This window comes from Aspergillus multicolor (genome assembly GCF_047715735.1).
Source record: "Aspergillus multicolor strain CBS 133.54 unplaced genomic scaffold BDW74scaffold_5, whole genome shotgun sequence".
Lineage (NCBI taxonomy): Eukaryota > Fungi > Ascomycota > Eurotiomycetes > Eurotiales > Aspergillaceae > Aspergillus > Aspergillus multicolor.
The window spans coordinates 1,054,071-1,080,356 of NW_027395956.1; the positions used below are offsets into that span (position 1 = coordinate 1,054,071).

At 52.3% G+C, this 26,286-nt stretch overlaps 7 protein-coding genes and 2 non-coding genes across 9 annotated transcripts; 5 read left to right on the forward strand and 4 right to left on the reverse strand.

Annotated features, from left to right (window-relative positions):
• Positions 1-294: 294 nt before the first annotated feature.
• Positions 295-4,104, reverse strand: BDW74DRAFT_166544 (putative AT DNA binding protein; the record flags this gene model as incomplete). Its single annotated transcript, XM_073726577.1, has 8 exons — positions 295-2,123; positions 2,157-2,859; positions 2,893-2,965; positions 3,002-3,395; positions 3,519-3,569; positions 3,600-3,604; positions 3,635-3,759; positions 3,802-4,104. 8 exons carry the CDS (start codon positions 4,102-4,104, stop codon positions 295-297), a joined length of 3,483 nt encoding a protein of 1,160 aa, XP_073586694.1.
• Positions 4,105-4,630: 526 nt separating this feature from the next.
• Positions 4,631-6,178, forward strand: BDW74DRAFT_148323 (aldose epimerase family protein). Its single transcript, XM_073723683.1, has one exon. The coding sequence runs from the start codon at positions 4,741-4,743 to the stop codon at positions 6,079-6,081; it is 1,341 nt and encodes a 446-aa protein (XP_073586695.1). The 5' UTR covers positions 4,631-4,740; the 3' UTR covers positions 6,082-6,178.
• A 33-nt stretch (positions 6,179-6,211) lies between these two features.
• BDW74DRAFT_148325 (putative actin-related protein RO7) lies at positions 6,212-8,178 on the reverse strand. The gene has a single exon (XM_073723684.1). It carries the CDS (start codon positions 7,992-7,994, stop codon positions 6,324-6,326), a length of 1,671 nt encoding a protein of 556 aa, XP_073586696.1. The 5' UTR covers positions 7,995-8,178; the 3' UTR covers positions 6,212-6,323.
• A 222-nt stretch (positions 8,179-8,400) lies between these two features.
• BDW74DRAFT_175755 (crossover junction endodeoxyribonuclease) lies at positions 8,401-10,977 on the forward strand (the record flags this gene model as incomplete). The annotated part of the gene is made up of 2 exons (XM_073728433.1): positions 8,401-8,414; positions 8,526-10,977. The coding sequence occupies 2 exons, from the start codon at positions 8,401-8,403 to the stop codon at positions 10,975-10,977; spliced, it is 2,466 nt and encodes an 821-aa protein (XP_073586697.1).
• A 1,388-nt stretch (positions 10,978-12,365) lies between these two features.
• Positions 12,366-12,973, reverse strand: BDW74DRAFT_175756 (uncharacterized protein; the record flags this gene model as incomplete). Its single annotated transcript, XM_073728434.1, has 3 exons — positions 12,366-12,563; positions 12,659-12,844; positions 12,911-12,973. 3 exons carry the CDS (start codon positions 12,971-12,973, stop codon positions 12,366-12,368), a joined length of 447 nt encoding a protein of 148 aa, XP_073586698.1.
• Positions 12,974-15,143: 2,170 nt separating this feature from the next.
• BDW74DRAFT_t77 lies at positions 15,144-15,270 on the reverse strand. Its single transcript has one exon. It is a non-coding gene; the product is annotated as a tRNA-Glu (tRNA).
• Positions 15,271-17,360: 2,090 nt separating this feature from the next.
• On the forward strand, positions 17,361-17,487 carry BDW74DRAFT_t75. The gene has a single exon. It is a non-coding gene; the product is annotated as a tRNA-Glu (tRNA).
• A 2,014-nt stretch (positions 17,488-19,501) lies between these two features.
• On the forward strand, positions 19,502-22,336 carry BDW74DRAFT_148330 (uncharacterized protein). Its single transcript, XM_073723685.1, has 2 exons — positions 19,502-21,034; positions 21,085-22,336. Exons 1-2 carry the CDS (start codon positions 20,119-20,121, stop codon positions 22,062-22,064), a joined length of 1,896 nt encoding a protein of 631 aa, XP_073586699.1. The 5' UTR covers positions 19,502-20,118; the 3' UTR covers positions 22,065-22,336.
• BDW74DRAFT_148332 (extracellular serine-threonine rich protein) lies at positions 22,337-26,092 on the forward strand. The gene is made up of 3 exons (XM_073723686.1): positions 22,337-23,128; positions 23,175-23,360; positions 23,408-26,092. Exons 1-3 carry the CDS (start codon positions 23,066-23,068, stop codon positions 25,766-25,768), a joined length of 2,610 nt encoding a protein of 869 aa, XP_073586700.1. The 5' UTR covers positions 22,337-23,065; the 3' UTR covers positions 25,769-26,092.
• The last annotated feature ends 194 nt before the right edge of the window (positions 26,093-26,286 follow it).

A 26,286-nucleotide genomic window follows, 5' to 3' on the forward strand; every position in this document is an offset into this window, starting at 1 on the left:
CAAACGCCCAACATCCAATCACAGACTCCAGAGAAGAAACGCTATACATGACGAAAAGATACTTCTAACAAATGTTCAAGAAAGACCCAAATAGAAAAAAGTGCCATCGTCCAAGTCGAAATCCAGGTTGTCCTGCCTGGAATGGCCCTGATCAAATGTACAATTCAGACTGCAATCAAAAATCGAAAAGTCGAGGCATCACTTCATATGCAATAAAAACATCCACCCATTGCAGCCACTGTAATACAATCCGATGGAGGGAGTCAAGTCAGCAAAGCAGACAGACGGGAAACTTCAAACTCCCTGGATAATGCTTTTCGGCCTCGACCGTGTCGGCCTCTGATCGAGAGATTCTCTCCTATCCTCTCTGATTTGCTCGCCGATGATCACGCTCACCAGTCTGCGATGCAGGTCAGCGTCCGTCCAGCCGACCCAGCCCGAGCCTCCCGACTCCACGTCCTGAACGGCCAGTTCCTGCCTGAACCGGTAGATGATGGCAAACTGCATCTCGGTAATCGGGACCCCGTATGTGTTGTCGGAGGTCCAAATCCAGTCCCCGATGATGTCAGCGTGCGTAAAACTAGGGTGGTAAGGGAAGCTCTGGGGGGATACTTTGGCTAGCCGGTAGAGGCCACGGAGGAGCGTATAATGCGCGTTTGAGAAGTAGCCAGACGTTGTAAGGCGAGGCGGTCCGTCGGGCGCCTTTGCTTTCTGATCTTTCTTTGGCGTCGCTGAAGCACGTGCAATTTTTAGCTGTGGGTCGGGAGACGGTCTTTGCTCAATACTCGACACCGATTTGTCGTCCAGAGACACTTCCCTGGCGTCCTCCTGTCGAACCTGTTCGAAGATATCGATATCTTCAGAGCCTTGCTCGGACTGCTCTTCCGGACTTGGGTCTTTCGAGGCTTCACGGCTAGTCGGCGGCGTTGGACTTTTATGCAATGGAGACTTATGCTGCGGACTTGACTTTCGAATTGGGGGTTTTAGCCAGCCAGGTGTGAGACTTGTAAACCTCTGAATCCACGACGACGCTGGAACGTCTTTGGCAGCCGGGGGGTTCCGAGGAGTCAGGGATTCATCGTGCACAGATGGCTCATTCCCTGAAATATCAGAAACGCTAGCATTATCAGCGAAGTCTGATAGGCGACTTTGCAGCTCGGTTTGGATTCTGGTGGTCGGATCGATCTGGAATGTTTCATCTTCCAAGTCTTTCTCTGGGCTGAGGTCCAGGTAATCTTCGGGCTCGTCTGGCTCGTCTGGTTCAACATCGTATTTCCCAGCATCTACATGCCGCTCTGTGATTGCAGACGAGGGTACACGCTGCGGAGAGCGACCCTGTGCCGTACTCACAGGACTACTCTTTCCATAGTAGTAGCGAAAGCGGTTGGGAGTAACCTCTGCATGAGGCCCAAAATCAACCTCTTGCTCTCGGAGTTTCGAAACACGTGAGTGACCAAAGAAAGGCACTTTGCCTTGCCCATCCACCCAAGGCGCCGGTGAGTATGTTGTGCTATACCCCCGATCAGCAGGAGTCGGCCCGCCTTTCCAGGGACTCGACTGTACATCATTCTGAGGTTGTATCATGGACCCGCGGCCCGAGGTTCCTTCCTCAAAAGCTTGGACTTGCCAAATATCCTCATACCCATCGTCATCAGCGGCACCATCCACGCCTTCGTCTTCATTGCTCTGTTCATCTTTAAGATCAAGTTCCTCCTCGTGTTCCTCCTGTCTGTGTATTCGAGGACTCCGAGCAATATCATAATTGATTCCATGCTCCACGTCATAGTCATCCTCTTCCCCCTCTCCCTCTTGTTCATCTCCTTCTTCTTCGCCCTGCACTAGCAGCTGAGGACTTTGCTCGCCATCATTATCACCTTCCTCGTCATTGATACCGTCATTGCCATGGCCTTCTTCTGCATCTTCCAAGCGTGCATCGTGACTTGGTAGCCAAGGATCTTCATCGTCATAATGTCCTTTCAAATTGTCGTAATTCGCCTCTGTCTCCTGTACCTCATTCCCTTCCTGTCCAGGCATCCAAAGGTCTTCATCCGCATCGTCAATGTCCTCTGCGTCGCCCCTTCCCCGAGAATTCGGTGTGCCAACATCGCTATCGATAACAATGACTTGACTCGAGTTCGCGTTATTTATTATGTCACTAACTTTTTCCCTCTCCCGCTGCCACTCGGCGAGCCGCCGCTTCATCTCCGTGCCCGGAGAGGAGTCTGGCGCCCCGTCGAGTTGTTGGTTTGGAATATCGGACACATTTCGTCTTGTGTATTGGAAGTCCGGACTGTCAAATCCTTCCTCTTGTAGTTCTTCTTCAATCAATGCTCGCTTTTGTGGACTGCTGAGCTCCATGTATTTCCGTCTAATTGCAAGCGCTTGCCCAAGTCCTAAGGCCGCCCCTAAAACTCGTTGCGATTCAGGACTCAGGTCGCGAAACATTGCATCCAGCCGCTGCCGACTTTCCATATAGTCAGGGACGGGACTTTCTGCATTGTAAGGCGGGTTAGATTGACTCATAACGCGCGCGAGAATGATTCCAGCCCTAACTATCGTTGCTAGTCGAAGCGACGGTCTTGGTTTGACGGCGGGTAGAGAAAACTTTGGGGAGGGCTTTTTAGATACTATAGGGGAAAAGGGCCTGCGTTCTGTGGTAGAATGACCACTAGTTTGTTGCTGTGAGTCAAAGTTCTGCGCCGGAGAGGGCCTCGGGTCGGGACTTGGGCTATGAGGAGGGATTTCCTCAGACCGGCGATCCAGAACTCTGGTGTTTCGTCTAATGACACCATTTGTTTCCCTTTCAATGAATGGCTTCAAGGGACCCTTGGCGAGCTTCGAATTACTGCTAATAGCGTGCTGTCGAGCTGAAGGTAACGTGTCCAGTGAGACCATGCTAAACCCTTCACTCTCCATGATGGTATCAAAATCGCGGTGTGGACTCGTAGCAACGTTCGTACCTGGGCTTGGTTGAGCGCTTGCAGACCTCTCATGAGCAGACCGGCTGCGTCCCCGCCGTTCATCGTCTATCTGCGACGAGGAATTCGGGGTCGGATATCTTCGTGGCGGCATGGGTGTGTGGCCTGCATGTATGCTATTCTCTCGAGACAAGTTCTGAAGATCTCGAGTTGGTGATGGCATTTTCGAAGGGGTCGAATGTATATTATCGTCTCCTTGTTGAGAGTGAAAGCGGTCTATTGCATCGCCATTGGGAGTGTCGTAGGTTCTTTCTAATGCCGGTCGTGAATCTCGAACATGATCGGGAGCTACCTGCGGAAGCTCTGTTTGCGCGGGCGTATCGAAAGGTATGTCCAGTAGCTGATCGTCGTCGAACCCATCATCAGAATCGGCATCACCGGCAAGATTTAGCGGACTCCAACTGCGTCCCTCCAGCTCTGTACCAATTGGAGCCGAATTTAACAACTGCGCGTTTACCTCAGGCACGTCAAATCCTTGAGGCTGCTCATGTTGTTTATTATCAACGGGTGCAGGAGTCGGTGGATATTTCCTTGGCCGACCCCGTCGCCTCTTCTGCTCGCTGTTAAAGGGACCAGGTGTATTCCCTGGTCCTGGGGTGTTCCCAGGACCCGATGTGTTACCGGCGCTGCCACCGAGCGGAGTCGCATTGAGAGACTTCCTAGGACGGCCTCGTTTTCTCCGAGGGGTCTGCTCCGAATCATCCTTCAGCGGGACCTTTGTAGTCGTAGTCGTGGGTTTGGGCCGTTTACGCGATGGGCTGCCTTGGTTTTCCTGCTCGTCCTGTGTAGCTTCGAGGGTCACGCGAATCCGCCAGGGACTGACATTTCCGTCCGCTTGAGCCTTGTCCGGCGACGACGGCCGCTGTCGTCCAGTTGGATTTCTCGTCGGCGACCCAGGCAGTAGAATATCATCGAAGCGGATTGAATGGGCGCTTTTCGCGGGGCTGAGGCTGATGCGTTTCCGTTTCGCGGCGCCGGGGGTCTGGAGGATGCGGCGGTTCGCGGGCGACATTAGGCTACTTTGTCGACCGGGGAACGGTCTGAATGGCGAGGAAATCAAGTAGTCGGCATCGCCGGGAGGCGCAAGGATGTCCGGGGAGGAGCTTGCGCTGTGGGTAGAGAACATTGACCGCAGTATGCGAGGGGAACTGCGACCGAAACCTTGAGTTTATCAAAAGGGAACCAAGGCGCGTCAAAAATCTGATTCAAAACACGTCATTATTCGTATCCAGAGTCCAAAAGCCAAGAATATTCAAATAATTCAAGAACACCGAAGCGAAATGATAGATGTAGTGCCTCGTGAGCTGCGACAGTCGAAGTGGGCATAAACACGTATTCCCAATTGGGAAGGTGGACTTTGCCAGCCTCAGGCATGACAGAGTATTATGTCAGCGACACTGGTCCGCATGTGTCTAAGCCCAATCAGGCCTAGCCTATACTGACTCTCGATAATGCGGAGGTTGGAGGCTTGGAGCAGGAGACAAGCAATTGACGGTCAAGCCTTATGGTCTGACCTTGGAGCTGGATCTCATCGGAGCGCCCGTCGCTGCCTACCTTGGTATTCTTCCGGAGGTTGATTACGTCGTTGGTCAGGCATTCACCTCCTGCGCGGGTTCCGGGGCCAATTGACGGCGACCTGCTTTGTCCCCCGCTCTTTTCTCCGCACCGATGGTGACATCCGGAGAATCCATTTCTTGACGCTGGCTGGCAGTCCAAGTCTGCCCATTCCTGGGGAAACTATAAAGATACCCCCCGGCCGGCGATGCTCTTGCCAGGCAAGCTGCAGCTCCGCAATCACCTCCGGTTCCTCATCTGTCCTGCGCGCTTTTCTCCACGTGTTGTTCTCCTTTACTCCTATATCTTCTTCGGGGTCCTTGCGCTCCTCACGTACATAATGTACCTCAAGCATTCGTTGCCGGCTTTTGTTCTGGGGCTGCTCATCTCCACTCAGGAGACCGCCGCTGCGCCTCAGCCTAGCTCGACCCCTAGCCCGGTAGCGGACCCTTACAAGACCTACACCATCAGCGCTGGCAATATCACTGCTAAACTGATTCCTCATGGCGCGCGCCTGACTTCGTTGCTGGTCCCTGACCGCAATGGGACACTTCAGGACGTCGTCGTAGGCTTCGATGACCCAACCCAGTACAGCGACGACGACAACTTCTTCGGCGCCGTCGTCGGCCGCTACGCGAACCGCATAAAAAACGGAACCTTCACGATTGCCGGCGAGTCATACCAGATCCCCAAGAACGAGAACGATGGCCTCGACACCCTTCATGGCGGTGACATTGGCTATGACCAGCGCAATTGGACTGTAACCTCTTACACCAACTCTTCAATCACCTTCTCCTTCTACGACCATGCCCTTCAGGGTTTCCCCGGGGATGTCCTCACTCACGCAACTTACGCCGTCGACAATAACAACCCCTCGGGATCCCCACAATTAACCACCAAGCTTGTCTCCCTAGCCCTAACTGAGGCGACCCCAATCATGCTTGCAAACCACATCTACTGGAACCTCAATGCCTTCCGCGACGCCAACGTTCTCGAGGACGTTACTCTCCAACTGCCACTGAGCACGCGCTTCATTGCCACAGACGGGATTCTCATCCCCAACGGCACAATCTCCACCGTCGACGCCTACAACGGGGCGCCGGACTTTACGTCCCCAAAACTCGTCGGCGAAGACATTGACGACGCCGTCGGTCTCTGCGGGACAGACTGCACCGGTTACGACAACTGCTGGATTGTCGACCGACCGACGGGGTTCTCCTCCGACGCAATCATCCCAGCCGTCTACATGGCCTCCAAGAACACGGGAATCACCTTGGAAGTCGCAACGAACGCTCCGGCTATTCAGATCTACGCTTGCGGCGGCCAGGACGGCTCCGACCCTATTAAGCCGTCTCAAGTCCAGCGCAACAAGGATGCTGGCTTCAATGGCCCAACCACGCTCGACAAGAACGCCTGCGTTGTCGTCGAGACTGAGGGATGGATTGACGGCATTAACCAACCTGCTTGGGGGCAGACGGACAACCAGATCTTCACCCCTGGTGGACTCCCGGCGATCAATTTGGCTGTTTACAAGTTTGGGACTGCTTAGCTGGTTCTCATTCTAACTGAATAAAATGTATGCCTGTTTGGGATATGTACTACGCATGTGAAATAATTGATAAGTTGAATCAAGGATTGGTTCATTTTCTTCTTCTCCCCACAAGCAGTGCGACAAAAAATAGGTAGATGATATCGTAGTATTGGGTATCTAGTAATTAACACGCATTCTATCCAAGCGAGCCGCAACAGCCGGGGCGCAGGCATTTTCAATTACAAACCTGACCAAGCAAATCACCCCCAACCCGCCAAAGTCCAGCTAGACCGATCCCCCGCCTTCAACGACCTCCGATCCGGAATTCCATGCTCCTTATCTCTATGGTGACCATGGTCTAAGTCACGACTAGCGCCGGCAAGGCCATGCTGGAGGTACTTTTCGCGCTCAATCTCCACCAATCCGCGAATCTTGAGGCCAGTAACCAGACTAGCGCCTGCCCAAGGTCCAAGCGACTCGACTTCGCGGAGGATTCCTTGGACTGGTGGAGCGGCGTCTTTCTCCCGCGTGCGGAGGAGCTTCTGTTCGATTGGATCGATTTCGACCTCTGGCTCTTCTGATGCGGGTGTGTCTGGATCTGCGTCTGTTGGGTCCGCTTCGTCTGCAGTCTCAAAATCTGTGTCGGTTGTTGGGTCGGGCTTGGCTTTACCCTGATTTTGAGAAGTTTCGGAGGGTGTTGTTTCCTGTGATAGCTTGAGATTCTGCAGCTTCTCGATTTGTTGATCAATGACTCTGCCGCGGACTGGACTCCAGCCGTACTGCTCGATTAAGTAGGCGACTTCGTCAAGGATCCGGCTGCGGACGCCTGCGATGTTGGCTCCACCGCCTACAAAGACGATGCGCGACATGCATATACCGCGAGCGTCGGGTGGGAGGCTTAGAAGTGCGTTGTATACCAATAGCGAGATCGGCTTTTCCTCATCGTCTAGATCGCTATCAGGCACGCCTTGGGCGAAAAGCACCTTTTCCACTGGCTCCGTAAGCTTAGAGAATGGGAGCTCGATGTCGAAAGAACCGGGGTTTGACGGAGATGGTATAGACACGGGCTTGTTTAGAATGTCCGCCGTCAAATCTTCTTCTCCCTGCCTGCTAGACCTTGACGGCTTGCACCACAGGGACCGACTGGCGATCTCTTCACAAAACTCAAAATCCACTGAGATCGTTTCCGCCTGCGAATCTCCACCCGAAAGCCGCGAGAACATCCGACCCGTCTCTTGTATTAGCGATCTCATTGCCCTTGTACTCCTTTTCGTCGCAACTTCACGGTATTCATAGATTCCAGTGACTATCGTCTCCGCCCAGCCAATATCCACCACCAAAGCTGATCGCAGTCCAGCTGCCGTCGCGGCCATCGCAGCACTCGTCAACAACGAGATACTGGGTATCCTCCACCGGTTGAACAATGTCGTGAGAAGCGAGGACAGTAGAGGATACGGTATCACAGACGGCAAAACGAGAACCAATCGTGCCGAACCTGCGTCCGTCAATAGGTACTTGTTGTAGGCTTCCCGGAACATCCTCTCAATCTTATCTTCAACCAGGCCAATATCCAGATCGCGTAATTCCATCTTCCATAGCTCATATGGCCCCGTCCAGTCATCCGGCTTTGCTGGTGGTTGCGGCAGTGTGTCGTCTGCTACCGACGTACCCTTCAGCCATTGTCTGTAATCTCCAGCCCTCCGCGACTCATCCGGACCAAACCCCAACACGCATTTCGGTTCGCTCTCGCCCTCAAATCCGGCCCGGAGCCATCGGGCGCCAAGTTCAAATATGATCGCATCTTCTTCGACGCGGTATGTAGAGCCTGATGAGGTGCTGGCGAAAGAGTTGTTGTTCGAGCGCAATTGGTGCTGCGGGGTTTGCGGAGGGGACTTTGCGGATTGACTATGGCGTATAGACGTCGATGCCATCCTCGTCGGGGGCTTATGGTTGAATGTGAAGCCGCGTCGGTGTAGCTAATCAGGTTGAAAACGGGCCGCGGGGAAGGATGGATGCAGCGGTGCGGGGACAACGATTCATGCTATATAATGACCTTCCCAGCAACTCGCTCTGTTCGGTATTCCCGGTCCTCCGCAAAACGATAGGAGCGAAAGCGAATCAGTCTAGAGAGCTGTTGAAACTGAGAATTGAATGTTGAATGGTTATAGTTGACGGCCAGCTCCTGATGCCAAGAGCAACCAAACGGATCTTCGTCGGCCCGTCGCCCCGGCACTGAGATCAACAAAAACAACCTCACATGATCCTGTCTGTCGCATTGCGCTGGTTTTTCGCGGTCTTTTTGGGTCTTTTTGAAGTTATTTTGGTGGAAGCTCTATAATGGGTATCCCCGGGTAAGAACGAATTGCAATATGCTCCCAGTCTCCAGCCCTTGTGCCTGAAGCGGGGAAGTAAACATTACACATCCGCCTTGTCATCTTCCCATCACTAATAATCACTGACAGGCTTATCAATGCGCTCGGTCCCGGGGAGCGGATTTCCCTGTCCAAATTGGCCATAAGTCACTTGGAACGGACCTCGCGGCCCATCAGGATCGCAGTGGACATCTCGATATGGCTGTTCCAGGCGCAAGCCGGCCGCGGTGGCAAAAATCCAGAGCTTCGCACGCTGTTCTTCAGACTGCTCAAAATTCTCGCTCTCCCAATCCACCCACTTTTTGTCTATGATGGCAAGAATAAGCCTCCTTTCAAGAGGGGGAAGGCCGTGTCAAGCCGGAGCTATGGAAATGCACCAATTATCCAGCTTTCGAAAATCCTGATTGATCTGTTCAGATTTCCTCGTCATGAGGCCCCTGGTGAAGCGGAGGCGGAATGCTCAAGGCTGCAGATGGCCGGAGTTGTGGATGCAGTCATGAGCAACGATGTGGATGCGCTTATGTTCGGGTCGGGATTTACAGTCATGAACTTTTCAAAAGAGGCTGGGTCCAGCGCCGGTGGTGCGACGCATGTTACCAGTTATAGAATGGGAGCAGGTGAAACCTCCAATGTGCCGCTGGATCGACCAGGCATGATTCTGTTCGCCATGCTAAGCGGTGGCGATTACCTACCATCGGGCAGTGTTGAAAAATGCGGCAGTAAGCTCGCAGCCGAGATTGCAAAGGCAGGGTTTGGCAACGATCTCTTAGAGATACTCGAGGCAGATGGTGCAGAGCTCGAGACCCGGCTGGATGAGTGGAGAGACCGGCTACAGTATGAATTGGAGGAGAACGAAAGCGGCTACTTTACAACTAAACACAAGGTTGTTCGCATACCAGGGACGTTTCCCGACCGGACCATTCTTTCCTACTACGCCAAACCAGTTGTCTCGTCAGAGCAGCAGATTGAATCACTAAGATCTCACCTGCGCAACGCCTGGGACCGAGAGGTGGACATCAAAGAACTGAGAGAGTTCACAGCCCATGCGTTTGAGTGGAACTACCGTTCAGGGGCCAGAAAAGTCATCAGGCTTTTGGCCGAGCCTCTGGTTTCCTATAGGCTTCGTCTTGGACAGCACCCAACATCTGGTCGGCCCAGACTGTCGAACAATGACGTCCAGACTCTACAGAAAGTATATAAGACCCGAACGAGCTTTATCACAGATGGACAGACCGAACTACAGTTTGAGATGGTTCCGATCGATGTTGTCGGTTTGGACCTGCTGGCCGAGCAGCCAAATCCTCCACTGCAATCACAGGCCACAACAGCCTCAGGCGACGAAGAAGAAGATGGAGATGGCGGGGAAATCGCCCCTCAATCACCAATCAAGAAGCGGACAACTAAGCCGTATGACCCCTTTGCCTCTGAGAAAGTGTGGATTTTCGAGACCGTTGCTTCGATCGGCGTTCCAGAGACTGTAGAGAACTGGAAGAAAGAGCAAGCAGCAAAATTGGCCGCACCGAAAAAGACAACCACCAAGAAGGCGGGCCCGAGGAGGCGGAAGGAGTTGGACCCGAGCATGAAACAAGGTAGTATCCTGAAATACGGTACTCTGAAGAAAGGCCGCTCGGACATGTCCGATTACAAATGCGCACAATTGTTCGAGGCCGCAGTGTCCACATCATCGCCAACGAAGACTCCCCCCTTCTCCAGCCCTATAACAGGAGTTGGACCTGGGCTGTATGGTCTTACAATGTCGACTCCGCCGAAGGTCAACCTAGATGGCTTTGACTATCTAGTGGACCGGTTTGCATCGTGCGACCTCTCTAGTTCTGGTTCTCCTATTAAACGCCGACCAGTGACGAGATCCCTCAACTCTCCACGCGCAGCAGTCACTTCTGGCGGCGTTGAGGTTGTCGAGATCCTGGACACAGACGAAGAAAACTACCCGCCTGCCACCCCGAGAATCCGCATGAGCTACTCCAATACGAGCTACAGAGAGCTGCGCTGCCATAACTACTTCTCTCGACCTTGTAGTCCGAGTCCGAGCCCGAAACAAAAGAAGACGGGCGAGGATAGGCTTATTCCTGAAATCGCCCACCTCGAACATGCCGTGTCGTCACTAAAGTTAACTACGCGTGATGCAGATACTGAGAGGACGTCGCCCAGGAAGTCAAGAACGAAGTCAAGGGAGCCAGAAACTGTTGTTGAAGACGTCACTCCCGACAAAAGCAAAGACATCGTGGAAGATACCATCGCAAAGCCCAAGACGAAGCACCGCAAAGCCCCTGCCGCCAGAAATAAGGCCACCATCAGTGAGGACACACAGCCAGAAATTTCCGGGCAAGGCACCGACATCACAACCGCTATCAAGGAAGCACCAACTCACATTGAGTCAATCACCGTGCACGACGGGTTTTGGACTGTAGATCCGCCGACTACTGAACGAGACGGCGAGACACATTCTAAAGACTCGGAAGGGCCAAGCAACGGTAAGAAGAAGAAACGGCTCGCCCGAGTTAGTATCTTGGACCTCACCTAATCGGCTCGGGTCATCACCGTGTTCATATATATTTGCTCTTCTTGCATCTGTTCTTTCAGCGTACATTGAATGGTTTGGGTTTTAGATTGACACGACATAAATCACTCACAGATCACGACTGGGTAATCTTTACGGCGTTGGTGGGATTGGGCCTCTGAATTTCATTTTTACTACCATGTACATAGGCGACTTGGCCGTGGCCAGCTTCAAGTCTGCGGACAATACAAGCATAAGCAAAGAACTGGAAGACCTTTCTATCCTTTCATAACTTCAGGTCTTAACAGTGTTTACCGAAGTACCTGACATGATCATTGAGGCCTACGCCCTGAACCTGTAGAATGAAGACGATGGGCGACGTCCGACTCCGTCCCAATTTCAGCTCGCCTTTCCGGGAAGACCATGGAAAACGCCAATACTCCCCTTCCAGTTTATTGGCTACCCAGACGTCGTTCAGTCTTCACCCGTAAACATAGAATCGTCCTAATGACTCGACATCACCTGGTCCCGGTCCATGGCACTCTGTTCAGCTCGACCGTGTCCTGAACGACGTGTTCATCCGCTAAATAGCATAACACAGAGGATACACTAGAAAGACCATGCCTTATAGCATTTTGACCCTGTCCGATAGCCTTCACTCTGTGTTGCTCAGAGAGGAGAAATGGGGTGGCGATGGTATAGTAGGGTATGGATTGCAACTTTGCAACTTCCAGCTGGATGATCGCTTGCAGAGATTTAAGATCTCCGCCATCTTGTCCATCATAAACGAGCCTCAACGAGCGCTCTGTAGCCGTGAGATGTTCAAACAGAAAGCATTGAGATGAGTACGATGGCCTCTTTGGCCAACTGAGTGCGCGGGTCCCTTCAAGGGGTAGGTCATACGGGGACATCCGAGATTTGCGCACTTAGATGCGCTTTGAGAGATTTTATTCTTGAACCCTTGTTTCAAGGGCCACGCAGCATTTAGCCCATGCCATTTTGGCTCCGGAAGGTTCATCTTGGCCTGCATCGCCGCAGCCATATCATAAGAGGCCTGTGTTGCCGCCTTGGAATAGTAGCCCGGCCATTGATACGTCTGGGAATAAACCATAAACATGGCTTCCAGGAGGAGGAGGTATCCTGGATGAATAGGAGTGGGGAAGCTGGCTAGCTTTCGGAAGTTTGACTTCACTCCAGACTGGCAAATTTGGTGGTAGTGAAGACTACCCTTATGCTTCTTTGGAAGTGTTTCGGGTGTATGTATCTGGGCAACATGGTCGTGATCATGTTCGCGACGCCACATGTCATTTGTAGAACCACCGTAAAGCTCCACATCTAGTCCACAATTACACTCCAGCTGTGAGGGACATGTGATACGCCCGGTCACTACGTTCAGGTAAATCCCTTGGCATCTATCGGCCTCGGTTATGGGGTCGAGGTTGAGTAGGTCTTCTTTCGTCCACTGTTTCCTCGCCAAGGAGGTTTACAACTCTCTGGGGAATACCGTTGAGAAAGACCTGCGTGAGATAAACCCGCTGTGTCTCGCTCAGCATCGCCCAGTAACCGCGCGTTATGGGCCTTTGGTCGTTACTCATGGCTTTCAAGTTATTCTTACTCGACCAGTCAGTGAGCATGTTGAAACCACCTGGGTAAGTGTGAAGTTCCGGGCGAATGGTCCTGGGATAATCCTGGTGTTGCCCATTACATCCGCTTCGTCATCATCCTGTTCAGGGCGCGAGCAAATCACACTGTCCGCGTCATCAATCTGCCCATGGCTCCCGACTTCTTGCGTTTCGTACTCGAACCGGTATCGCGATGCACCCTTCTCTCTGTCATGCAGCTCTCGGAGCTGGTCCGTGTCCGATTGGCTTGGGGGACGTTGAGTAGGAGCCTATGCATGAAAATATGTTAGCCAGTACGTACAACCCACACCTGATTGCTCGCTCGCAGAGCTCACATCTCCGCCATGTGTGGCTAGCATGGCAATACCGGGCAGGTTCGCTACATACCCCATAGCCATGGCCGTGGCTTGCTCCGCTTGGTCGGGCGTGGGGGTCTCAGTGTTTCCCTGGGGGTACACGGAAGTGGTGTTGCGAGGCGTGAGGGCTCGTCGCTAGGTAGGCTGACTAGGGTTGAGTTGAAGAGCTTATCCCAAAGCATGGGGAAGCCATGCCACTGATTGTGCAGTGTGCGCCTGCTGAAATGGGATGCCGTGATGGTGAGTGTGCAGAGCAGGAATGTGACTGTAGAGAAAGTTGGTGGCTGGGGAGGAGCCAATTGCTCCTTCCCGTTGCTGGGCAGAACACATTGACCTCTGACCCTGGTCCAAAATCAGACAGAGACTTCGTGTAATGTGAGAAATTGCCGTCATTCGAGTAAGCAATCCAACACTCAAATAGTATCTCATCAACACCCTTCCCAATGACCCCAGGGGGCCTTTCTCCTGGATTCCATCGATGCCGTACCCTACTCGCGGAAGTTTCCAGAGTGTGTACTTACCGAGATTTCGATCAGACGGATATTGAAGGGGCTCTATGCAACTGAGTTCAGTGGTCAGTTCTGGCGATCCAGGAAAGTCCATGGTCAAATGCTTTTTGCCATGACGTTTACCACATCGCTTGGGTCACGCCAGGTTGCCACCTGCACGGAAGCAATGGAAGCAACGGCCGCTTCAAGAGAGTCGGCGAGTCTATCACACTGGCCATATATGGACAACAATTCGATTTTCTAGTGCGCCATGGGTTAAGCATTAGACTTCGCATTCGGCCTTCCGAGCTCTGCGCCAACCGCCGAACACCAGGGTCACCCTGAAGTTGGTTTATATGTACACTATGAGTAGAGTATATTGCTTTGCAAATGAAGGCGTATGTTGCGGTCGGGCGCTGGCCAGGTTGCTCCCTAAAATCGATTATCTTTGGAGAGGCCCTAGAATAACCTGGCCGCTCGGGGCACCCACGTGTATAGACAAAGCTTGTACAGGTTACAGGTAGACCCATTTGCTTCATCATGTAAAGCAGACGGACTGGTAGGTAGATCGCTAAAATCAAAGCGAAGCGTTTACCAGAGCTGAGTAGTGCTGGGCCACGGTCTAAATCGGCGCATTAGGCGGAATAGCAGCCCTCTTAGCAGTTCGGGCTTGTTTAAGGGCTTCCCAGTTGCACTGAGTTTTCATTGCCTTTTGACCGGTGTCAAGATAAAGCCATGGATACGCTAGAGGTAGCTACATCGTCTGAGGCCCAAATCTTCATGATAAATATGTTAGCACATGGACTTTTTGTGTGTGCGGAGGAACATAGGCACAAGGAATTTGAGTACCAATGTTGTAATTTTAATCAAGCAAGTCAAAAGCATGGCTTAAGCTTTCAAGAGGCAGGTAGCCGAGCAGGCAAGGCAAATAAGTAAGGTATCCCTGGGTTACTGTTGATAGTATGCTGCTTTATTCCCTTGTCGCAGTCGAGAATCTATGTGTTACTTCAGCATTGAGTAGTTGACTTGAGATTTTTTATTTACTCGCGGTAGTTTCTTATTTCTCCAAGCATCTCTGGTTTAGACCATGGTCCTAGACGGTGAACGTCAGACCAAAACCACCATGCACGATCTTATAATCCCCGACTGGGAGATAGCGAGTCGGTATTTGAGAATATATTCGCAGCCAGATTTCTAGCAACTTTGAATTTTATCCCTGTGTACTCGAAGCATCCACACCGGAATGCTGCTTTCGCCACTCTTAGAACTAAGAAGGCTCAGCTTTCTCTTATCGACCTCATACCTAGGTATCGACCTCGTATTCGGACATGGTCGTGTTGCCGTGCTCATGTTGTTCGAAGCTACGTCTCCAAGTTTCAGTGACACATGTCCGTCTCGTAGAAAGTATCATTCGGAGATAGGAGAGTTAGCTTGAAGTCGCTATATGCACAAGTACCCGCTGCAATCAGAACTCCGCTAGACAATTAAGGGTTACTGGGAGTCGGTCCCGCCATATCGGGCAGGCGCGATGGCCACCCGTCCCGGGGATCTGGTCCTCCCGTCATCGGTCGGCCCGACAGTCCGACACGACGTACGCCGCATCGGCATCCCGAACAGCAAAAATCTACTCCGGGGTGCTTTTTTGGCTTGATATAGCGAAAATCACGCCCGGATTAGCTTCGGATACGTATCCAGGTGCTCTCGGAGGTGGCAAAAAAAAGTATTTCCGATGCGGGGAATCGAACCCCGAGCCAACGCGTTCCTCTTTATAAGAGTTGGGAATTAAATCTGATGGAGATCTATTTCCTAATATATGAAAGGCGTTAATGTTAACCGTTACACCACATCGGATTTGATATGTTAAGCAAGTTAAAACATGGTCAATGTCCAATATTGCAAGCAGCATAGAGGGACCCACGCTGCGATGGCGAGCCCTAACTTACGGCATGTAGGCAGTATGGGATGTCTTTACAGTTTGCTGTTTAAGGAACCTAGAAGTGTCTGCACTTATAAATAGAGAATGTCTTTATCTGGAGAGTCTCTCTCGTTTTGCGCGGCGTTGTCTGCTTTTGTTCCATGATCGTGTGCTGCCGTTGTGATGAAATATTTTGGTGCAGATGTCGCATTGCAATACCATAACGTGCCAATGTAACCTGGGAATAGTAGGGGGAATGGGCACATACCACTGGCGACTACACCAATGGCCGACCGCATTCTATAAGTCAGCAGCTACACCACGCCTCGACTAGAAAGTGTCGCCACCAAAATACGAACAGCAGGTTGAAACGCGAAGCAGCATGGATTCCGAGCATGATCCTAGCACTACGGACAATTCAAGCTCTTGACAGCGTCGAAAAATAGTTACATGTGCCTGTATCATGACAAGCTGACGCTGCAATATTGGATTCTCGATGCTCATTAAAAAGCACCAGTTGATAATCTTGGAATAGCAGGAAGGCCGAATAATATATTGTCTCCCGTACACATCACCCAGCACCGACCCGGGCCCGGGGCTCAACTCATCTACCCCCGCAGAACAAAGATAACACCATGATTGAATGGCCATGACACTCTTCACAGCACATAAATAATGAAAGCGTGTCTGGACCCACGTGGTTAAGCACATACTTAGTATTTATCCCACCCAACCAATGTTTTACCGTACCGGTCAAACACTCCACATACTGACAGGCAGATACTCCGTCCGAAGGCGCCACGTAAGCGATTAAGCCGGTAGATGCAGTCAACTAAACTGGACTATCTATCCAAGCATCCACCAGACGCATCGGTGGGCCATGGCCGAGAAAGAGACAAGAAAGAAATACGATGTTGACCGCGAAGGGACCAACTGACCAGGGCACCGATAGCATGTACGTACCGGAGGATCCCAGAGCACCGCGGCCATACTCCAACAGCCAAGAGCCCCCGAAGCATTATCTACCACGGTTTCTTCACAGTCCATAGTCATGATCGACCTGCACATAGGTTTCTGTATAGATACTGCCGAAATCCGACCCTGGTCATGGAAGCTCATTCGAAGAGAGTGGTAACTAACATGAACCATGATAGCTACCAGTATAAATGCGTAGAGCCCAAAGCTAGAGGCAGATCTGCAAAACCAAGGCTTGGGCCATGGCCATAAAAGACCATCCAGGCCGACATCGTGCTATTCCATCTTCGTCGGCCCCCGGCTGCTCAGCAGCATACAGCAGCCATTTTTGACCAGTATAATCGGCACACCCATGGAAGACGGCCGAAGTCCTGAGCATGATATAGTCCGCCCGCGCAGCCTTGCTGACCATGGCCCAAATCATTGCGGTGCAGCGGGCCACCCATGAATTTGGCCCTACTCAAACCCTTCCCCACCGACAGCACCAACAGCATCGCCACGCATCTCATCCGTCTATACTACTATAGTGTATCCTATACTGTACACTCACAGCCCGTGATCGGACCAGGGCCTGAAGTAAGGAAACCCATGCTCATCTGACAATTTCGACACATAATAGATTCAACGGCAAGTGCACAGACACAAGCACCGCACTCAACCCAAGCTGTGGCTCCGACAATAATGAATCTTCAATATGCGTGGCCATGGATTAAAGTTTATAACAGTGCCAGGCCAAGCACCTAAGGCTGCTATCTGAATCTTCCCCGGCCAATTGGCGGAGTGACAGGGTGCAGTGATGCCAATAACAAGGTGAATTTATATTGGGTTCCCAACGTATTAGCAATGAGGCTCAAACTAGGTTCCCGAAAACCTGGTACCCGTTGTGCCTTCCTCAAGAAGCGGCCGCGGCCAAATAAAATAAAAGTTAAGGTTGTATCCCGCCCGCAACCAGCAACGGCGTCGCGAACTCTACACCAAGTTTCTCATCGTATTAGTCGGCTTTTGGTTTTTTGGCTATATATGCAATATAAAACTTGCTTAACATATCAAATCCGATGTGGTGTAACGGTTAACATTAACGCCTTTCATATATTAGGAAATAGATCTCCATCAGATTTAATTCCCAACTCTTATAAAGAGGAACGCGTTGGCTCGGGGTTCGATTCCCCGCATCGGAAATAAGCGGAGCTACCAGCTCCGGAATTGAATTTTTTGGGTTTATTTTTTACCCGGGCATAGCTCCCGTTGATATGGAACCCTGATAGAGTGCAAACATGCCTCAGAATGAACCAATTATGTTGACGCTGCTGGTTGTAGGGAACATGGATGAGAAGTACACACCTCGGATATCTTAGCGCCGAGCGGCCTGCATCAGCATCCCCAACTAACCAAGAACCGCCCATCCCTTTGAAAGTCAATTCGTATACCCCTATACCCTGTACAGGGCTGGAATGGCCATGGTCCATACTCCATAGATAATTCCAAGGTCAAGAGTTTATTTCCTATGGACGGGTACAATCATACCATCATCCTTAAGTTTTGATAGCTCCGTTTTTGCACAGCGCTACCGAATAGACCAAGGACATGACTGAAAACCAGACATCCCTGGTAAGTGGACAGGAAGGATCCTATGAAATGCAGGACAGAGGACGTAGATACCTAGCTAGGTACGTAGTAAGAGGCACCTCTACCTGGCCAAGAGCGAAGAACAAACCCGAGCAACTCTGCGATATACGAAGTACTCGTACATCAATCAACAAGGCTAACCACCAAGACTACCGAACATGACGCTTAGACGCCAGCCATAACCATCTGCAGCTAAATGTAGAAACTGGGGTCAAGCCAGCTGTCCCCTTTACCGCTTGTTCGGGCCAATGGCGTTGCTGGAGCGCCTGCAGTAGGCTGCATACTCTTCCATATAGATTTGTACCTTAGCGCTGGCGGGATTGAGCCTAAAATATGCCTATCCACGGCCTATGACAGGCTATCCTTGACTATTTTCGTTTGAAAAAGCACCAAGATTGACGCATCGTAGCGACTCCCTAATCGGACGGAAAATAACTTGCCACTCGCTGTTCGGTGGAGAAGAACCGGTACCGAAGACTCGAGAAGATGACTTGAGGCGAGTGTCATCGGGGAGCCGAGGCGATGAAGGATGAGCCAAAGCACGAGTGAGGCGATAAGATTGGTCTGAAACCGCTAGACTCGATGCGTATTCTGCCAGTCCCAAAAATTTGTTTCCTCAGGCCGGAGCTGGTGATTTCTTTCCTCTTTGGGTTGGGGTAGCCACTGTATAGGCCCCCCTGAAGACTCTACGCCGTACGGAGTGCTCTGTAAACAACGAACACCGTGGTAACAATATTCACATCAAAACGATTTCCCTGATTTCAAACACAGGATACAGTGCTCCTGGCAAAACGATACATCACAAACGCCCGCTGATATCAGAGTTACAACAGGATCAGCATGTAGAGCACGGTCCAGAAACTGCCCCTCACATGGCAGTTCTGCCATTGCGCGTCAGTCGATCTGCATCCTCTGCTGCACCTCCCGATCTGTGTCAAGTTTCAACTCTCCGGTTTTTGGTCAGAGAGCCGTCGTCGAATTAAACGGTCGTAGATTGATATGCTGGCAGTGAGTCACCCCGGGCTGGCTTGGCCGGACATTTAGTCTGATATCAAGCAAATCAGCTTGCCGCTGGGAGTCATGAATAGAGTATCGACTGCAGACTGTCTGGTCGATCAAGCCGGCCGTGGTCGGTTCCAACCAACGGGTCTACTCCGGAGAACCATGAATGTACCTAGATACTGGCACATCTACCGTCTAGTATCCTTGATGCGCACTCTTTGCACCCCCTCTCAGCTGATTCAGTCAGATGCTGGCAAGACAAAAGATGTTGCATCAATGATACAATAGATACAGCCTCGCTGCAAGAGTAACGTAAAAGAAAACTGAAAAGGGCGGTCAACAGCTGTCCGCCAATAGTCGGCCACGTTTATACATTGCGCAGCCAACCAGGACTGATAAAACTCGGCCAGCGGAAGCAGACCCACTTGCACAAGCAGAGAATCCACCGCGGCGAATCCGGAGGCGGCTTTTGTGACAATACGGTACGCCATCTGCTGGAGGCCATCCCATCTTTTCTCCCATAACACCCCCTCATCCTTTCTCTTCATTCTTCCCCTTTGCTCCCATCCAGCACCCCCAGTTCACAACCATCGCTACGTCTTCATCAAAACTCTTACCACCTACCTTTTCTTCCCCTACAACAGATTTCGTCAAGAGTTCCGCGCCGCCATGGCTTTCGTTGAGCTGTAGATTCCTCGCTGGGGAGCCTTCTCCCGGTTCCCCAGTCCAGCAGCTCCGAGTATCCCCCATTTGACTTGACGATTTCTGTCCCTCTTTCGACGCAACCTCCCAACAGCGTCGGAATTGCCTTTTAGCACACTAACGGAAGAAGCACTTCGACGTCCGGACGTGGACGGAAAGGTGCTCCTGTGGCTATTTACGTTCAAATCTCCTCTTCCTCCTCCCGACTCCTTCTAATCCGAATCCTTCCTCCTCTTCACACTCCTAACGATCCGCAGCGGCTCCTCTCGATCTCCTTGACGCATCAACGAAGAAAACAACCACAACCGACACTTCCGCAATCCTCCTTAACCCGCCGCATCCCATCAAGGTATTGAGGCAATTGACCAATTGCGGGTAATAAACTTTGTCGATCCAGCGTCCTTCAATTACCCCCCCACATATCTCGCGTGGTACATCTCCCGAACGATCACCATTCACGATCAATTGAACTCGCAATCATGCCAAAAACCATTCCGTCCAAGAGGGCCATCAAAGGCACCTCAAGTCCTCTCCCTAGCTCCGGGAAGAGGCCCAGCAAGTCAGTATCCCTCGGATCAGATCGAAAACGGAGAGCCTCATCATCGACCGTCTCCAGTCTCTCCTCCGTCACATCAATGGAAGGACTGAGCGACGAGGACGACGACCCGAATGATTCTGAAGATGCAGATGACGAGGATGACCAGCCGATTCTCCTTACCCCGTCTTATAGGAACCATAAGGCGGGGATGAAGTCAGCTAAACGCGCCCAGCAAGTTGCATCCGACGAGGATAGCGAACACGAAGTCAGCGATGGCCCTGACTTGGATGACAGTTCCGATGATGTCTACGCCGCTGTAGACTACATTAGCGACGGCGATGATGAAGAACAAGATGTTGAAATATTGGAAGAACTCATGATATTAGAGTCAGAAGACGAGCATGAACTCTCAAGTGCGGCTAACACGGGTACCTCTGAAGTTCATGACTGGGCTGGCCCCAGTGTCTTTAATGATGATATGATGTTCACGGGAGCGCCCTTCTTCGATGAGCAGCAGCTGTACAGCGCCATGGAGGCCTTTGGAGAAACCGATGTAGCGAGTGAGACCGCAGTGGAGACTCCCGTAGCCCGCCGGGTGCATTTCGAAGAGGACTCCGATTCATCGTCCGACAGCGACTCTTACACCGAAGACGAGATTCCGAGTGATTTTCTTCAACAAGACAGTCTCGACCCGCAGCTGCGTCGCATGATTGAGAGCGACAGTAATGAGGTTGGGCGCCGCTCATCTCGTCGGCAGTCTGATGAGATCTACGCAGACTCAGACTACGGCCATTCTAACATCTACCACGTCGAGTCCGATGGTGCCGCCTCCGAAGGCTCCTCAAGTGGCTATGAGAGTATGCGCAACACCAACCGATTGCTTTTTGCTTTGCTAACCCACTTCAAGCCGACGATGGCGAGACTACAGATGAAGACCTTCCTCCTCCAGCTACCATCACCCACCCACGATCCATTCTCCGTCGCGACTCTTCGGCTTCTCTAGCCGCAGCAATTGAAGAAAAAACCGAGCCTGCTCCTCGGCGACGGAGAGGCCCCCTCATGGGCACTTTTGTTGCGGATCCTCATAAACCAGTTGCTCTTGTCGACTGCACCGGCAAACATCTTGTCATTATACCCGCGTATGCTTCGTCTCGCCATGACTGGCTTGAATCTGCGGCCACTAGTGTTTGCGGCACCGCGAACAACAGCCCACGAGCGACGACTATGCATCTCATTGACGAGAGCGACACGGATGCCCTCATCTCGCCAAACATGGATCTTAGCCCTATGCTGGCGTCTAGTGCCAACCTAATGATGACGGCTCTGGGTAATGACGTAGCGCCCGGGGGCCAGGTTATGGGCCCTCCAGAAGCGTTCTACCCGTCTCGCGATTTCGCGATCGACAGTTCTTTCGAGGATGAGGACGAAGATGAAGACCCCGAAGGGCAATTGAACGTGGATGATTTTATTGACTTTGGAGGCGACTCATCAGATGAGGAAATCGACAAGGAATCCGACGAGGAAGCGATGGGGTCTCCAATGACAGTGGTGCCAGTGGGTAGCACGAATGGGACCCCGACCCCGAATCGTGGGGCCGACCCGCACCAGACGAACAGTGCGGAACGCTTCCTCAACCACCTCGATCGTGGAATTGTGACGGCGTTTCGTCGAAACCACAATCGCTACCAGGCGCTACTGCGACTCCCACAACACCGAGAATTTATGCCTGCCAATTCGCCCTCTCGCCCAGCGAGTGTGTTCCGACACGCCCGACATGCAGATCAGCGCACACCTACGAGAAAACGCAAGGCCAGCGGTAATGCGGGTGGGGAAGCAGTTCGGCGAAAGCTTATGAACGCTCAGCGACACAGTCAGATACCGTTTTAGAGACGGCGTATTGGATAGATCCTGTGGCTGTCTCAGTATGTTTGAAGTGGACAGGGATCGGGGTTCAAGGGACTGCGGAGGAGTCTAATGCAGGCCCAAAAGTTTGAGTTTGATGACGAAGGCTATGAATTTCTTTTTTTCACTCTTCTTTGATTTTTGATCATTTGTACCTGGAGTCGGAGTGGCTTTCGGGATATATTATACCTCAACTCTGTTGCAGACGGCCTGTTTGTATTTGTGGATATAGCAATTACTACATATCGGTTCAATTGGTTCGTCTTAATTCCAATGTGTAGGTATTATTCTTAGCCCAGTCGATCTTCTGCAGCGATGCAGGAGCGACGAGAGTCCGAGCGTTTAGCACCACACCGTGGACCACACCACCAACCCAACCCCTCAGGGACAGGGGAGGAACCACTGAACAAGTCCCTGGATCAGGCACCAGCCCTGGAGCAATCAATTTCGATCGCCGCTCTGCCTATCATAGCCGGCTGGAATATTATTAGGCTGGCGAGACGCTTCTGCAAGGCCGGCGGCTAAAGTGCAGCGGGCACTGATTGGTGGTGGCTTCGCGCCTGGCGGTCTTCTGCAGCGAACCAGTCCCTCTGACCCTGAGGAGGCTTGAACCTGCGACAATGGCGCTTTCAGGTTGTCTTACCTGCTGCTTGCTCTCAAAGCACCCAGCTGGAATGTGACCCTGAGGGTGCATTTCAGTCCTTGTGGGCGGGGACTGACTCTCCATTGCTTTGTTGTTGGCGCCAGTGTCTCAGGGCGCCTTCCTTATAAAGACCCTTCGCTTCTCCCCCCACGGTTCCTGGCTGTGTTTCCTCCTCTGCATCGTTTCATTCCTCTTTCCTTTGCATTTAACTTGAAGCTTTACTCTGTTCGACAGACACTCGTTAGTCTCGTCCTTCCTTTCTCAGTCTTTCCCGACTCCGCTTCTTATTCTGCTTCTATATCGCTGGCCTCGATATCTTGTCTCATTGATTCACTCTTTCACCATGAAGACCACCTCTCTGGTCTCGGTCCTTTCCTTCCTGGCCACTGCCCAGGCCACTGGCTTGGTGAGTGATCTTCTCTCTGCTCCATGACTATTACTGACAGCTGCAGTGGTGGGGTAGTGACGAGTGTTATACCGCTCCGGACAACACCGACAACGAGTGTACCGAGCAGCAGCAGACTGGTTTCAGCTGGGACGACCTTGACATTGGTGACTTTACATCCTACGGTGGCTTGGACTTTTCCGGCTTCAGCTGCAGCAGTGGTTTCGGTGGACTGCGCACTCGGACTTTCAACGTAAGTGCCCTTTTGCCCTGGTATCAGCTTCGACTAACACCTTATAGCAAAAATGCATCACCGGAAAGATTGGCAAGGGCATCGAGAAAGCCTCCGCCCCATCCATCTCCTGCGGCGAGGACAAGGCTGGCTTCTCGATTGACAAGTTCCACCTCTTCACCTCCGTCGATGTGGACGTGGTCATCTCCTTCGGCATGCCCGATGGCTCGACCTGCAAGAAGAACGCACAGTGCACTTCCGCTGGCACGGAAATAACCAACGACCAGTGCGGTGGTGCTACCTCTGTTGGGTTCGAGCTGCCGGATCACAGTGAGCACGACGACTGTGATCTCGGTATTGGAAGCATTGGCTTTGTCTGTGGACCAGGCAAGCCAACATACACCCCTCCTGCTGAGACTGAGGTGGAGGAGACTCCGTCCGCGACTACTACCCCGGATGCCCCAACATCTTCCAGCATCCCTATCATCGGTGTCCCGACCCCTACCGGCTCCAGCCCCGTCACGTCGTCCACCCCTGTCGTTCCCCCTACCACGTCCTACTCGAGCGTTCCTGGCAGCAGCTCCGTGCCGTTCACTCTATCGACTGTGTACACCACTAGTGAGGTTACAATCACGCAGTGTGCTCCTACCGTGATTGATTGCCCTGCGCACTCGACCTCGGTGACCACCTCTACAGTACTTGTGTCCACCACCTGGTGCCCCGTCACTCCGACGGAGACGCCGTCTGCCCCCACGGACACCGAGGACGTTCCCCCACCTGCGGAAACCTCACCTTCTGATACAGACTCTACTACCACTACGGTCTCGATCCCCGCTGAGACCCCTGATGCTCCTGAGCCCACCACTACTCCGGCTCCTACCGACACACCCTTGGTTCCGGAAAACAGCACACCAGTCATTCCGACCAGCGTTAGCCCCGAGTCATCTTCTGTCATTCCTCCTCCCGAGGACATGACTACTACGGAGATCACCTACACGACCGTCACTTGGTGCCCGGTTACCGACACCATTACTTCTGATGAGTCCACGTTCACCACTGTGACCACTAGCACCCTTAGCACGACGACCATCACGGCAACGACAACCATCTGCAACCGCTGCACATTGACAGGTGTTCCATCTCCGTCAGAAACCCCTGCGATTCCGTCTGAGACGCCTGCTGTCCCTACCGACGACTCTGATGTCCCAACGGAAACCCCCGACGTCCCCACCGACGTCAACCCTACTACTACTCCCGAAGTGCCGGAGACGACGGAGACTCCTGTCCCAGAAACTCCTGTCACCGAGATAACCTACACCACGGTTACAACCTGCCCGGTCACTACCACCATCACAGACGGCGGTTCCACATTCACTTCCACCTACACCACTGTCTCTACCGCCACCATCACGGAGCCAGCAACTATCTCCCTGCCAACTGAAGTCCTTCCAACCACGACCTCAGAGGTACCGGAGACGACCTCAGCGCCACCACTTCCTGAGTCTACTGTCACGGAGATCACCTACACGACTGTCACTACCTGCCCTGCGACAACTACCATCACCAACGGTGATTCCACAACCATTTCAACCTATACCACGATCTCTACACAGACGCTCACCTCAACTTCGACCATTGCCGTGCCAACATCCGTCTCTCCCGAGGAAACTCCTTCAACCCCATCAGAGACGGAAACTCCCTCGACCCCGGTCCCCACAACCTCCTGCCCCAACGTCGTTCCCAAGTGTATCAACACATGGCTCAATCTCATCCCAGACTGCAAGTCCAACAGCGACATCACCTGCTTCTGCCCATCGTCCGAGTTCACCGACAAGGTCATCTCCTGTATCCAGGCATGGGGTGCCGACACAGACGAGGTCCAAGCCGCTCTTTCCTACATGACCGGTATCTGTGCGGCTTATGTCCCTGAGAACCCCGGTATTATTACCAACGTTCCCACCACCATCACACTCACTCCACCACCCGTCGCTACGCCTACGGACGTCAGCCCCGAGCAGACTGGCTCTGACTCGCAGTCTCCGGAGCCCACTGCCCCTCCCTGCACGACAATTACGTACTCGACGTACACTGTCACGGTGCCGCAGGTCGAGTTCTCTACCGCCACGGTCACGGAGACAGCTGGGACTGGTGTCAACCCGGTTCAAACGTCCACCATCGAGCTCATTCCTCAGCCTACCGCTGCACTAACCTCTGGTTCTTCTGGCTCTGGCTCCGGTGCTGGCTCGACTACCCTCGCCAATCCCTGGACGACGACGACGACTCTGGTCACAAACACCCCATACCCGACCATCACACCATCGCCGACAGCGCCGGTGTTTACGGGTGCCGCGTCGCCTCTCCATCGTGTCCCAGGCTCTATGGCTTGGTCTTGGGTTATGGCGCTGGCTGTGCCGGTCCTTGCTCTCTGATTTCTAACTACTACACAAAAAGATCTAGAGCATCTATTTTCATTGTCTCTTTCTTTCATTATGAAGCTCAGGGTTTTCTGACGCGTTTCTTATCTGCTAATGTCTGTTCATGCTTATGCTGATCTATCTATGCCTAATATGCTACACGTACACCGCAGCGCACTACATACATCATCTGGGATGATATGCATACTAACTTGTATCTATCTCCCTGGATGCTCGGGCAACTCGTTTTCTTCAAAACTTTGGTTAAATAATGCAACTATGTACATCACTTAAGACCGCAAGAGAAAAGAATACCACACGCCCCTGAGCTGAACTCAATTTACTTGTATGTGTGCTAATGTAGCCACGGTAATGGAGAATATAGCTTCATCGACGCGATAGAGCACGGCAACTATAGCTAGGGCAATCTCGCAACTTCCTTCCGAATATATTTCCGAGACTCCTTCCGAACCACGGTCCGCGAAAATTTGAACTATGATATGATTTTCCCATCAACCTCTTTGCGAGCAGCT

Excerpts from the sequence above, each read along its gene's own strand:
- BDW74DRAFT_148330 (XM_073723685.1), top strand. The coding sequence starts at position 20,119 with ATGCCAAAAACCATTCCGTCCAAGAGGGCCATCAAAGGCACCTCAAGT. Across the intron at positions 21,035-21,084 it reads CTCCTCAAGTGGCTATGAGA|CCGACGATGGCGAGACTACA; the intron begins GTATGCGCAACA and ends ACCCACTTCAAG.
- BDW74DRAFT_148325 (XM_073723684.1), bottom strand. The coding sequence starts at position 7,994 with ATGGCATCGACGTCTATACGCCATAGTCAATCCGCAAAGTCCCCTCCG.
- BDW74DRAFT_148323 (XM_073723683.1), top strand. The coding sequence starts at position 4,741 with ATGCTCTTGCCAGGCAAGCTGCAGCTCCGCAATCACCTCCGGTTCCTC.
- BDW74DRAFT_148332 (XM_073723686.1), top strand. The coding sequence starts at position 23,066 with ATGAAGACCACCTCTCTGGTCTCGGTCCTTTCCTTCCTGGCCACTGCC. Across the intron at positions 23,129-23,174 it reads CTGCCCAGGCCACTGGCTTG|TGGTGGGGTAGTGACGAGTG; the intron begins GTGAGTGATCTT and ends TGACAGCTGCAG. Across the intron at positions 23,361-23,407 it reads TGCGCACTCGGACTTTCAAC|CAAAAATGCATCACCGGAAA; the intron begins GTAAGTGCCCTT and ends AACACCTTATAG.